Source organism: Oreochromis niloticus, linkage group LG8, assembly GCF_001858045.2.
Source record: "Oreochromis niloticus isolate F11D_XX linkage group LG8, O_niloticus_UMD_NMBU, whole genome shotgun sequence".
NCBI lineage: Eukaryota > Metazoa > Chordata > Actinopteri > Cichliformes > Cichlidae > Oreochromis > Oreochromis niloticus.
The window spans coordinates 26,175,984-26,189,748 of NC_031973.2; the positions used below are offsets into that span (position 1 = coordinate 26,175,984).

General features: G+C 41.6%; 1 protein-coding gene across 8 annotated transcripts in view; it reads right to left on the reverse strand.

Annotated features, from left to right (window-relative positions):
- myocd (myocardin) overlaps window positions 1–13,765 on the reverse strand; it is a 145,508-nt gene that overhangs the window by 9,103 nt on the left and 122,640 nt on the right. For 3 of the 8 annotated variants that reach the window (XM_005447920.4, XM_005447921.3, XM_005447922.4), the window contains 3 exons: window positions 10,478–10,543; window positions 4,230–4,385; window positions 173–357 (listed from right to left, as the gene is read on the reverse strand). In XM_005447920.4, the coding sequence (XP_005447977.1) occupies window positions 173–357; window positions 4,230–4,385; window positions 10,478–10,543 (407 nt within the window). Of the gene's footprint in view, window positions 1–172; window positions 358–4,229; window positions 4,386–4,959; window positions 5,473–10,477; window positions 10,544–13,765 lie in introns of those variants that run through there. The other 5 variants (XM_025909595.1, XM_005447924.4, XM_025909596.1 and 2 more) reach the window with 3 other exon arrangements.

Here is a 13,765-nt window from a genome sequence, read left to right on the forward strand (position 1 = left end):
AGGTCAACTCAGTCCAACAGTGGAAAACAGAGGATGTGCAGTTCACTCTGCTACCCCAGGAGGGCAGCAGAAATAAACTGGTGGTAATGATAACTGCTCAGTGTGGGAGCTTGAGTGAAAGAAATGGATAGAACAAAGCATGGAGAGGAGGCGTGTGTGTGTTTTTTTTAACCTGTCGTGGGCTGGTGAGGGCAGGTGAGGACGAGGAGGAGGCCGTACTGCCGACAGCCTCAGATGAAGGGCAGGCCGAACCCTGCGACTCATCACTGTGGTGCTGCTCTGGAGACAGACTCTCACTGCTGCTGTCCTCCTCAAATGCATAGGAGTCCTCTTGCTTAGGGAGCTTACCATGGTTTACTGCAAGAAGAACAAAAACAGAGATATGTGGGGGTGTCAGCGATGTAATATCTATCAGCCTAGACCTTTTTACACCTAGAAACAAAACAAAACAAAAACTGTAAGTGCACACAGAATGCATTCGGATCATCTTCAATCTGCCAGGCGTGCGTTGTTATCAGACCATGACAGAAATCTGCACAGTGTGACCACAGCCTAAAGGAAACGATCCACACAGAAACTTTAAAGATCACCAAACCTAACAGTGTCTAGCAGCATTGTTATGATTGACATGGGATGTACCATCTAACTCATTTGCATACTAAGACACAAATCAGAGCTGTTACAATATTACTATGCTCAAAAAAATTCCAGATAACATTAGTACAATCTGTGAAGAAAATTTGGAAAAACGTAGATAGGTGAATTAGACTAAAGTGCAAAATCTAACCAGAACTAAAAGCAAAGCAACTATAAAGCTGTCACAGTCATCATCGATATACAATTATCATAAGACCTGTGATTCAAGACACTAAGAGCACATTTTAATAACAGAGCATGCTTTAATATGTTCCTTCAGTTTTTTATAGCCTGGATATTACAATTATTGAAACAGCAATCAGTACTGCTGCCTCCAGCTGGCTGACAGTCAGTCTTTACCACCAAACTACTTCATCTGCAATCTAAAACAGCAAATGACCAGTCACAAGACTATTGTGTTCAACCTCAACCTGTTTTTTAGTGGAAACGGTTCTCAGTTTAACACGCTGTTATGTTACCTCAGCACTGTATCTGTGGAAGTTCAATCATTCTGTGCTCTGTATTTTTAAATACACCAGGCTTTATTTACATGTGCTGCTGATGGGGTAAGACCTTTGTCCCACAAACCTCATGACAGCAGACTTTTTCCAAATCACCTTGAACACCGTTTCAAGAAAACATTTCATTCAACCCACAAACCACTGCACCATTTTCACATCTGTACATGCTCCAGGTCAGCATGTACCCAGACGCAGAGGACCAGGAAGAGTCTCCTGATGCAATAAGTTTACAATACAGTAGTTTAATTAAACAAAAACTTTACATTTCTTATATAAAGAATTGACAGTTTGTTAAAAGTGACAACCTAATGTTGAGGATGTGTAGCATTATTTTAGAAATACTGATCACTCCAAGGATTTTTTTCTAATGCAGTTTGGTATTTCTTGGATTAGCACCAAACTTTTATGGAACTTTTATTCAGTTTAATGTATTCTAAAAGAAGGGTTATGAGAATGTCTCTTCTGAGAGGGTCCCTTATATTGTTAGTTGACATTTTTGAGCTGGTTCGTCTGTTTTTAAAATTATTGGCACACAGAAACAAATAAGCATTCATAGTCACAATTGTATTTAGGGCCAGTTTAGAATGATCATGTATGAAAGGTCCTTTAGAACAATTTTTAGGCAGCACTGAGAACCATGTTTTGAGTTTTAAGTTTTGAAGATTACTTTAATTTTATACCAATTTTCTTGGTGCATTTTAAGAACAGCACAACCCTGGATTGTCATAGTGGGTTAATTCTGTCCTGCCAAGGCTGAAGAAACAAGCTACATTAAAGTGTTATGCATTTTTTTCACTTGTTCCTTGGCTGATTGGATGCATACTGTATGCTGCATACAATGTATGTGAGCAGAGGTATTCACACACTGCCTGTCACTCACACCTAGTACAGCACTCAGCTCGGAGGTGTTACGCTGTGTGGGTAAGACACTCACACAACCACTTTACCTCCAGAACGCTCCTGATTGGCTGACCTGATAGGGAACACAGCTTTGATTGGGGTAGTTAAGAGCAACTATCTAATGGAGCTGAAGGGACAGAGCCAGGGAAGGAGGTGGTAAAGGCTGGAGTGTGTGTGTGTGTGTACGTGTGTGTGTGTGCGCGTGTGTACGTGTGTGTGTGTGCACGTGTGTGTGTGTGTGTGTGTGTGTGTGCGCGCACTGAGAGGTATAAGATTCTCTTTTTGTATCCAAACATGTGACAACCAGGAACAGATTCTGGTTTCCATCACAGTACCAGGTCCATTCTGTGCAACTCTGTGACCTTGCAGTACACACAAACACACACCGCCGAGCTTACTGCACAGCTTAGTAAATAGCATTGTCCTAAATGCCATTTCCTCCCACCTGTTCACGTTTAACTCTGTAGGGAAAAACACCAACACGGTCTGTGTGCGAATTTATTCGGTGCATTTTCGCTCTGCTGCACACAGTCCAGGACTCTTTAAGATAATTTGTTGTCACCGGGAGATTGAGTTGGCAGAATTACAGGAAATCTGTACGCCACGTACACTTCCTCTTTTCAAGTGGTTGGTTTACAAGCTATGGCGGGTCAGGCAGTTTCCAAAATTACTGGACAGACGTTGAAACAATCACTGGGAGTGTTATGTAGGGAGATATAGAGCTTTAAGGTGAGGGGTTAATGCTGCAGGCGAGGGGGGCAGGGTGGGGGTCACCACAGCCTGGTCCTGTCACGTAGTTTGGTAGGTGGCTGATTGGAGACAGTCAGAACACAGACAAAAGAGGGGGGGAGGATGAGCAAACATACAGGCAGGTACGCCCACACATGCGGCAAAGGATGCACTCTACACACACACACATCGCAGACTTCTAAAGAAAAAGGGTGGACCCAAATACAGCTGCTGTTCATCTCGATAAACGGAGATCCCCTTCTCCGGCAGAGGTATTATAAACCAGCTGACCGCAGCCTGCCGGCTCCTTTGTGCAACATGTTTACTGGAAGCTTAAGGAGGCAAACATAAAACCGCTAAAACAGCAGAGTCTAAAGAACACACGCTGCACTGCTAAGAACAGAGAGAGTGAGTAACATGTTGGGCCCAAACAGTGTGAGATGTGAGCGGCGCAGTGGGACAGCTCAGGCCCTGCGCTTCACACAATGCTAAATCTTTGCACTGTCTAAGCATACACAATGCACCAAAGAGCGCTCCTCAAACACTTGAGTCCATAATAGACATTTGTAAATGCTGATTGCTAAGCACCTTTTATTAACCTGGATTTCGTCCTTACAGTGAAGCCTTCAGATTTCACGTACAAAAAAAATACTTTAATGCATAGGTGGTCCACTAATCAAGACCAGAATTTATTTTGACTTGAATAATGCATTTTGATATGCCTTACAAAGCTTGACTGATCAGAAAGATAAACAAGAACACATGGCCGGGTTGTGAAAAATGCTTGTTCAGATGGTTTATGTCCCTCATATTTTGCGATAATACCAGTGTTTTATTAATAGAAATAAGGAATAGTAATAGTAATTAATAGTTTTAGTAATTTTAATGTTTAATTATTCGGAAGAGAAAAACAAATGTTTAAATCAATTCCTCTAAAATTCAGTTTTTTGAAACACTGTAGTATTTTCCCAAAATAGACTTTGCTGCAGAGTGCAACGTTAGCATGGTTCACATATGCAAAAATAGACCAGGTTAAAATAAAGAGAAATATCATTGCTCATACCTATAAACTTGACTTTGGCTCATGACTCTCCAGCACGAGAGAAAAACAAAAGGGGTTGTGATGCATTAAAGACTCTGACCTGTGCAGACCCTTTGAAGGTCTTATCATTTGGAATAATCCATTTCTCCTGTTAGAAGACTAAACGATGTGACCGACGTAGCAGTGCAGTCCACTCAAGTACAGCGCTCGTTTGAGTAGCTTACAGTCTGCCTCATTAATGAGTATACACACAGTCAGTCAGTTAGAAGGGCCCTTTTACACAAAACAAACTCTACACCTAAACTTTAGTTCCAAACACACAAGCATGTAAACGCACAGGCTAAGGTGCAGCGGGTGTTAAAGGCGGGTTACACCAAGTGGCGGCGTCTCTCCACTGATACCTGTCATTGTGATGGCAGAGTCTAAGGGAATGATATTCTTTTGCACCAGCTCCAGGGGCCCTGGCCTGAGAGCCAACTTCTTATTCAAGTCCTCAGCGAGCCGGGCTCGCTTTAGCCTCAGCTGGGCTTCCAGATTGGAGCCGTCTGAGGCCGGGTCTGGATAACACAGAGCAGGACCACAACATCAACGACATGGAACACACCAGGGAAACACTACACTAAAGGAGTGGAGAGTAATGAAGTACATGCTTAAAAGTATATTTTTATGTTTGCAGTTGAAAGTATACTTTGATATAATCTCCAAAAGTTGAATCTGTTCATCTGGACGTAGCGTTTTGTGGGAGAAACGTTTCGTCACTCATCCAAGTGACTTCTTCAGTCTCTACTTTGATATAATGCACTTTAGCTGTGATCACAAAGATCCTAATTCCATTTGTTTGACAGTGACTGTTATTATTTTTTAAAGATTTAGAAATGGTCAATGTTGACCACTCAAAGAATAACTTACACCGATCAGGCATAACATTATGACCACCTGCGTAATATTCCCCGGTCTCCCTTAGGCTGTTAAAACAGCCCTGACCTATCAAGGCATGGACTCCACTAGACCCCTGAAGCTGTGCTGTGGTATCTGGCACCGAGCTGTTAGCAACAGAATTTGGAGGTCAAGTCAACTCCTCAAACTCACTGTGCTTCTCAAACCATTTTGCTTTGTGGCGGGGCGAATTACCAAAGTTTTCCCAGCAGAACATTTCCCAAAGCATCACACTGCCTCCGCCAGGTTCTGTTCTTCCCATAGTGCATCCTGATGTTCAGGTAATCAATGCAGACTCCAGACTGGGAACCTCCCACAGGAGATGCTCTGACCCAGTTGTCTAGCCATCACAATTCGTCCCTTGTCAGACACACTCAAATCCATACACTTGTACATTTTTCCTACTTCTAACCAATCAACTTTGAGGACAAAATGTTCCCTCGCTCCCTAATATATCCACCCCACTAACAGGTGCCATGATAAAGAGATAATCAATGTTATTTACTTCACCTGTCAGTGTGGATGATGGTATGCCTGATCAGTGTATAATGAGTCCATAAGCTAGTTAATAATGGCTCCACCTTACCCTGATACTAAATGCTAACATAAAAAGATCTCTGGTAAGTATGCAGTGACGATCTTGAGCATCTTCCAGATATAACTTTCAAACAATTCTGAACTAATGTTGAAATTCATTTAAAAACAAACCATATAAGCTGATCCTTCAATACACCGTTACTGTGGTCATTTCTTATAGGTAACCTATTTTTGCTGCTGTTCGGTGACTGACAGTGTCACTGGTCATCTATAAGTGGGATAATGTTCTGCAATATATCTCGTCAACTAATGAGCGTGGGCTCTGTGTCTACATTTTTATGCAATCCTTCTCCTCCTCTCCACCGTTCGGTGTGTCTGTTCTATGACTATAAACACAGATGATTTCTTCGTGTCTTAAGAGCAAGCTGTGAGAAAGCACAACTCGGCGGTTAAGCTGGCACGCTTCCACTGCCTTACTTGAAAGACAATCTAAGGTCACAAGGCTGTTTTTCAGTAGCAAAAAGACGAACATTGCATTTTACGAATGCGCCTGCAGCACACCACAAATTCATAACAGCAGATCTGTTTTTCCTGTACGCAGAGAGATTCTGCTCATAATATTTCTACACTTTATTCCTCCTCTTTTTCCGTCTTTCCTTACAGAACATTTACCTGTAACTCGATTGGGGTATCATTATAACCATGTATGGATGATAACTGTGATATTTAAAAATATTATATCAATATTGTCAGTAATTATAAGAATATTGCAAATAACTCTTTGTGTATGCTTTAACAGACGTTAGTTTTTTGTCTTATTGTGAATCTTGTTTTTACAACACCCACAGCAACCAAAGATGATGATGATTAGAAGTAACAAACTACAATAATTTTGAAGTGATATCATGGATTTTCTCATCTGTTTATTAAATTCCAGAGTAAAATCAGCTATTTTGCTCTTCAAATTAAACCTCTGTTCCCTTTTTATCATATCATTATTAATCTACACACTTCTGCATTTAGCTGCTATCTCCACACTTCTTTTATCCTTCAATAATCAATATTTACATTTTGGATCAGCTGTAATATCAGTCCAGCTGCTTTTACTCCTAGTACAGTTTGAATTCTAGAAAAATAAATGGAGAGGCTCTAATTAAAGGGTTGCAGTGGGTAAGATTTTCAACTTTCTACAATCTATCTCTGTTAAATCCTGGATAAATAATCAGGGCCAGAGCTAACCTGGCTTGGCCTACAATCTGTCTGCAGCACTTGCAGGACTGATTACCAAGCAGTGCGGAGAGCGCACCAGATCAGTTTGATTATCTGAGCCCAAGAAAGAGCAACAGCACTTATTTGGTCAAATATAATTTTAGTGGGATATTTCAGAGGGATGACATAGGATCCAGCGCCAACAAAAAAATGAATGATATTGAGGTTTGTGCTGGACAAGTTAGAGAGAGTATTAGTGTCTGATGAAAAACGGATCTGAAATGTAATGCTTCAGAGGAAAAATGGGTTTCATCAAAATCAAGATTAATGTTCAAATATTAAGCATTTTTAAACTTTAGATAAAGCAAATATTATGCTAAAGGTCTCAGTCAAAATAGACATCTATCAATCTCTGACAAAAGAAGAAGAAAAAAGAAAGAGGCAGACGTTACTAAAGCAGGATGAATGAGGAAGGAAAACACAGAAAGAAGGAAGGAACAGTATCAAGAGGTAGAGAATAAAATCTCTGTCTCTCTTCCACAGCATGTCTTTATCCCGTCTTCCTTCTCTCTCCCCAACCGGTCGAGGCAGATGGCCCCGCCCCTCCCTGAGCCTGCTTCTGCCGGAGGTTTCTTCCTGTTAAAAGGGAGTTTTTCCTTCCCACTGTCGCCAAAGTGCTTGCTCATAGGGGGTCATATGATTGTTGGGTTTTTCTCTCTGTGTATTATTGTAGGGTCTACCTTACAATATAAAGCGCCTTGAGGTGACTGTTGTTGTGATTTGGCGCTATATAAAAATAAATAAAAGTGAATTGAAAATAAGAAAGATAAATCAGAAGAGAGGAGGAAGAAACAAATATGTTAAAAGAGAGGACAACTAAGTCCATTAAGAATGATCATCATTGTATGTTAGAAGTTTTGATACTGCCAGAAAATGAACAACATAAAGAACAGGCACACAAAAAAGAAAAATATTCAACACAGACAAATTCTGAACTCAAAAAGGGGAGGGACGGGAAAAAAGGTGAAATTTAATTCAATTTAATTCTATTTATATAGGACCGAATCACAACCACAGTTCTGTATTATTGTAAGGCAAAGACCCTACAATAATACAGAGAAAACTCCAACAATCAGATGACCCCCTATGAGTTAGCACTTGGCGACAGTGGGAAGGAAAAACTCCCTTTTAGCAGGATGAAAGCTCAGGCAGATCCAGACTCATCTGCAGTGACCGGTTGGGGGTGAGGGGATGTTAAAATATAATAAAAAAAAATAAAAAAAACAATGTTGGGAGCAAGAAAAGGAGCAGGAAAGAAAAAAAGAGATTCAATTCCAGTAGAAGGAAAAACGTTGAGGTGGGTAATACAGATGATCCGCTGTGGCAGCACGCCCCATTCCTCTGAGGGAGAGTGGAGAAGCATCAGCTGCTGTCATGGTCACGTCGGCGTTATCGTCTGTTTAGAACTTGGCCCGATGCGACTGCGCTGGTCTAATGTAACATGATCGGGTGAGTCTGAAGCTCACTTTTAAACATACAGTGCTCTTTAAACCTACTGCAGTACATTTAACTGCTGACTGTCATGCGTAAACACTACACAGAGAGGTTTGGTGCATTAGCTGGAATGATTCCTTTTGTGGTTCCATCCACTGAGGATTAAAGTCCTGCTGCTGTGGAAATGAACATTTTAAAGCAACAGAGAGCACAGTAAACCTGCAGCTACGGGGCTGTTATCTTTATGGGGAAATATTAGATTGTATGTGTGTGTCAAGTCAGACCTGTGGCCAGCAGGCAGACAGTGTGTGCTCCCATGCAGGCCACACGCCAGTCGGGCCCGAGAGGCCGTGGCGGATTCTTGAATAGTCTAATAAACACCAGATGTTCCCTGGGTAATATATACACAGACCCTGTGCCGTGTCCATCTCCCCCGAGTAGGAATAACACAGCCAGGCAGAGTCAACCAGCATCTGAGGGATCACATCGACAGCAGCAGAAGCAGCAGCCGCAGGAGGAGGAGGAGGATGTTGTGCCCTCCTCAGAAATGCCGGATTTTTTTGGGAGGACGGATGATGTTTTGAAGAACGATAAGACATCTAGTGTGTGGGTGTATGACAAAGAGCGCAAATACGAGTCCTTGCAACGTCTCTCAGATCTGCACCACCGCCTGCAATCAAGAGATAAACAGCCAATTGAAATTTCTTTTTTAAAAGAGTGCTTGGAGCCCTGCTGGCCAATTGCGTTTCTCGTTGCTGCCTTATCTGTGACAGACTCCTAGAAACTGATAGGGGCTCGCCGGGCCTCTGGATTCCGTTCCCCCGCACACTTACCAGAGGTTTATCTTGAGGCTGGAGCCTCTGTGAAATGGCGAACGGTGCCAGAGATATCATTCAACAAATCCCCAGCCTGTAGTCCAGGTCACCCGGTCCCCTTGTTGTTTCTACAGGCAAGGAATCGGGGGGGGGGGACAAAACCAGCTTGCTTGCATGGCTCACTAATTCCATGTTTCCCGAGATGACTTACGAGATGCTTTAAAGTAACAGGAATAGATAAAAATCTCGATTTTATGAGTAGCTGTCTGCTGTGTTGTAATGTCGCACACTAAACAAACTACTTTCTCATGAATATTTGAAATTTATCTCTCGCGTGGCGTGTGTTGGCAGTCACAGCTAACCCAAAAAGCTGCAAACATCTAATAAGCTGACCTGAAGAAAAGGAGGGAACATCAATGGCAGCAACGATGAGGATTTAAGAGGTTGCTCGGTACCGTCAGGTCTATGTGTTCTCATCACTATGACTTACGTGCTCTTAAAAGCACAAAGCCTCTTTATTGTAAATGCGGCCTGCGCGCACGGTTGTTGTGTTTGGGCATGCCTCTGAGCGCTGTGCTGTAAACAGGTGCCACCTCTTGTGAATCTGGCCTCCTAAGCTGTTTCTTCTGTGGCCGAATGTCCTCTTCCAGCACAAGAGCATTCCTCGGCGGTCACTTACAATCTTGTCTGCTTGTTCTCGGGCTGCAGCCACTATCTGGACGTCTCTTTCTCCTCTGCTCTGTAGCATATAGCCACCTGCTTTCCTTGGTTCTGGATTTATTCATCTCCACTATCTGGATCTGTGCTTTGTTGTGTTTTTCTACTTGCTACCTGTTTCATTTTGCTTTTCTCTTTAATACAGCTGGATTCATGTTACATGTCTATCAGTAACATATATGTACTGTGAAAAACTGTCCACGAGAAACTGTGGCTCACTTTCTCTTTGCCTCTCTTTTGACTAACAGCTGGTATCTGTTTTTATAGTTTTCATTTCAGGCCTACATCTAACTATTTTTTTCCCTTTTCTCTTTAAATGTCAAGCAGTATGTCAGACTCAAGGATCCGATGCATGTGAAACTCGGGCAGTTGGTGCTTCTCACAACCTCATTCCTGGATTTTCAAAATAATACTGATTGAGCCAAGGGGACCTAGGGCAAATTTGAAAAATGCAGTAACTGCTCATATTTCCCACAGTTAACTGCGCCATCCACCACACACCCCAGGACAAAGCACGCAATATTTGTTTTTTTACTGCTCTAAATTATTGAAAAAAAAAAAATTAATGAAAAACAGTTTTAAAGCTCACTAATATTTTTGTTATTAATGGAACAAGTCTAATGTTAAAGGAGTGCCTCACATAAATGTAAAAAATTCAGTTACCTATCAACCTCGTATTTGCATGGAAGCAGAACACTCATTTATCTTTTGGACAGATAAAACCTACATTATTTTAACAGCTAGACAGTCGGGGGAACTGACCTTTCACCTCTGTATCTAATTGCTAATTGGGACAAGTGTGATAAGTTGACATGCTTGAGTTTCTCACACTTTTTGCCTCTGACTGTCTGACTCACACTTAAGTCTGAAAGCATGTAAGTACAAGTGTGTGTGTGTGTGTTTGGATGTGCAGCAGCTCCATGCTGGAAGGTGTTACTCACGAGGCATGATGCCTTGGTCTGCCAGCTGCTCTCGTGTCCTCCTCTGCTGAAGTCTTAACTGTAGGACTAAAGTTGGGGGTAGGAGGAGGAGGAAGAAGAGGACAGATAAGGAGCGAAGGTGAGAAAACGGTATGGAGAGACAGGAGAGGGACAGAGAAAAAGCAGGAAGAGGCTGAGAATACAAGCCACTTAAATCGGTATTTCAGAATGCTTAAAGTCTGAATTAGCATAGTTTTACTTTGCCTGTGGGCTGGAATGAAAAGCTACCAGTGTCAATTTGTAGTCATTGAACAGATGCACAGGGACACATACGTATGTGCACATATGCATACAGAAAACACACACAAAACAGCGCAGCTTGCTCACAAATATTTCTGTGAGCAGGATGTAGGGAATGATAAACACAGCTCCTGGCTTTTAAACAGATCTGCTCTGCAGTGTGTGGTCCACAGCATGTGCACACGTTTCACTGTGCCCTGCATGTGTGTGTGTGGGGGGGTGGATGTGGGTTGGGGGGCGGGGTGTCTAGGTGGGAGTTTAAGGTCATAAACATAGAAACTCCTCAATGTCTGTTGGTCGACTGCGTCTGTGATTTTGTTGCTTTCTCTTTCTTCCTTTGTCTGTGTGTGTTTTCCCTCCCCAGTATTATCTGAAGGTCTCCCGGTCAGATCCTGGATCCGACACATAAGTATGAAATGTTCCCTTTTTCCTGCACAGTCCTAATCACTTTCTGTCTCCCCTATTGTTAATTATCTCACTCAGGTGGTTTATATTCACGCAGCTCTGGCTGCAATCACACGTTTTATGAATTTCTTCCAGCCTTCCAGCTTCGATGTCATGTAACAACTTTCTTAACAGTTTGACTGTGTGTCAGCGAGCTCAGGCGCCACATCACAGGTCTCTCATGGGAGAGCACCTCCATTATGTAATACCAGGCCCTTCCCTTCATCTGACATCTGCTTTAGTTTACAGCGAGGGGGTCGTGACCTGCTGGTCGCGACATCCCAAAAAGCAAATGAAGGCATTAGTTGCCGATTGGAAGCTTACCAAAACATGTAACCGATACAATTTCTGACAAGGAAAAATGAGCACTTTCCTACATGCAAATGTTGTCTCTTCTTTTTTAAGACCAGGTGACAGATGGAATGTAACTATAGCGATATGATTTTTATTCAACAAGCTTGAACTCATTTGAATCTAAAAATAACAGTTTAAGTTGAACAGTAAGTCCTTGTAAGAGCAACATTTTCGCCATCAAGCCAGTAATGTAACAGTAACCCTTAAAGCATTCATTTATACTTGTGCTATGAATCTATGTAGTTAAATGTAGCCTACGCAAGTAGCCGATAGCATTGCCAGCATTTACCAAAAACACGTGACATAAAAGTTACAAATGGATGTTGTATTTTGAGTCAAATAAGTATTTGTTCCCCAAGGAAAACATGGCTGAGGAGGGATTTTGGCCCACTCCTTTTTACAGAAACTCTTCTTGTTTTCTTGGCTGCTGCAGCTCAAACCTTGAGGATTGAGGTCTGGAGACTCCACAAACATTATCCGAGTTATGTCTGAGGGAAGGACGTTCTTGTCTAAGAGTTTGTGATACACGGCCATCTGTTGGCCCTTCAATGTGTTGAAGTTGTCCTGCACCCTTACCAGAACAACAGCCCCAGAGCATAATGCTTCCACCTCCATGCTTGACTGCGGAGATGATGTTCTTTCTGTTATCCTCTCATCCTCCAAACACAGCAGGTACAGTTGATGCCAAAAAAGAGCTTGACTGTGGTTTCATCTGACCACAGCACTGTCTCCCAGGCCTTCTTTGAATCATTTAGGCGTTCAGTGGCAAAGTTAAGAGCTGAGATCAGACTGATTACAGTACGTGGGAACCAAAATTCTGTCTGGATTGTAGGGGATCAAATACTTATTTCACTCAGTAATTTGCAATTTTTATGCATTGTGTTTTTTCTGGATTTTTGGTTGATATTCTGTCTTGATTAAAATGACAGTCATGAAAATTACAGACTGTCTATTTGTTTGTAGGTGAGTAAATTTACAAATTCAGTAGGGGATCAAATAATTATTTTCCCTTCTCTATATGCTTAGCAAAATAATTTCATCATCAGATAAAAGAGAGAATAACTGTTATTGCGAGCTGAAGAAACTTCCTCTTGGATTTTTTCTCTAAAAAAGCAGATAACCAGTGAAACTTTTAGGAGAGAGTTATACGCCTGAAACATTTGTCAGAGATTAAATATGAACAAATTTGAATGCAAAATTCATTTAATTTGATTTAAACACAGCATTATATGTATTCATAAAAATTAGGTGTCCTAAAAGCATGCATTTGAATGAACAAAATGACTTACGGAAATCAATGCGCTATCCAAACATCATGTCATGATATCGGGCTAACGTAACAATCAGCCTGAATAGCCTGAATCTGGTCGTACGTGCAAATTTTGTCTCTAATTTTCTTGGAAAAAGCCAGGTGAAACATCAGCTGCTCTTTATTATGTTCACTGACAGGTTATCAATAATTGTGCTTGGAAAAGCACAGCAGCTGCCATGTAATCTGCTCTTTCTCCCCAAAAGCTTTGCTGAGACCAAGGGCTCGCTTGTCCTGATTGCAGAGTATACATGTTATAGAAAGTGGGCCAGAGCCAAGCTATGTAATCACAGATCACTGAACCATACTACGCCTCTCTGAATGTTGACTTTGAAACTGAAGACACTTGTTTTAACTTGGGCTTTCTTGACAATAAAGGACAGACAAACCCAATTTTTCAGATTTATAGTGTAAATAAATTGTCATTTGGCTTTGGTTTGCACCAGTGAAGTGCTGATAATTGCACAAGCCAGTTGAGTGATACTGTGATTTATTGTTCCGTGCCTCACACACTCACAGCCACCACACTGAAGAAAGAACAAAAAAACCCAAAACAAGATAATAATAACACCTCACTTTTACACTTAAGCTCCAACACTGGTTGCATTTATTACATGAATTCTCCTGAACTTTCCCTTAGTGCAATCAGGAATGTGTTCATGACAGATATATGGGTGTAATTGTATAACTTGTAATAAACAGGTATTCCTAAATGAAGTATTAGGTTTATTTTAGTCTAATACCTCTGCATAAAGTAAAAATCCACCTTAAAACACAACTCGCATATTTTATTTCTACTGTCTTGGACAGTTCAACTCAGGTTTGTGAATGTGAGCCAGGACCTGTGTGGAGGAGAGCCAACGCTCCACCATTAAGGTACCGTTTCTGGAGTGGCTCCATTG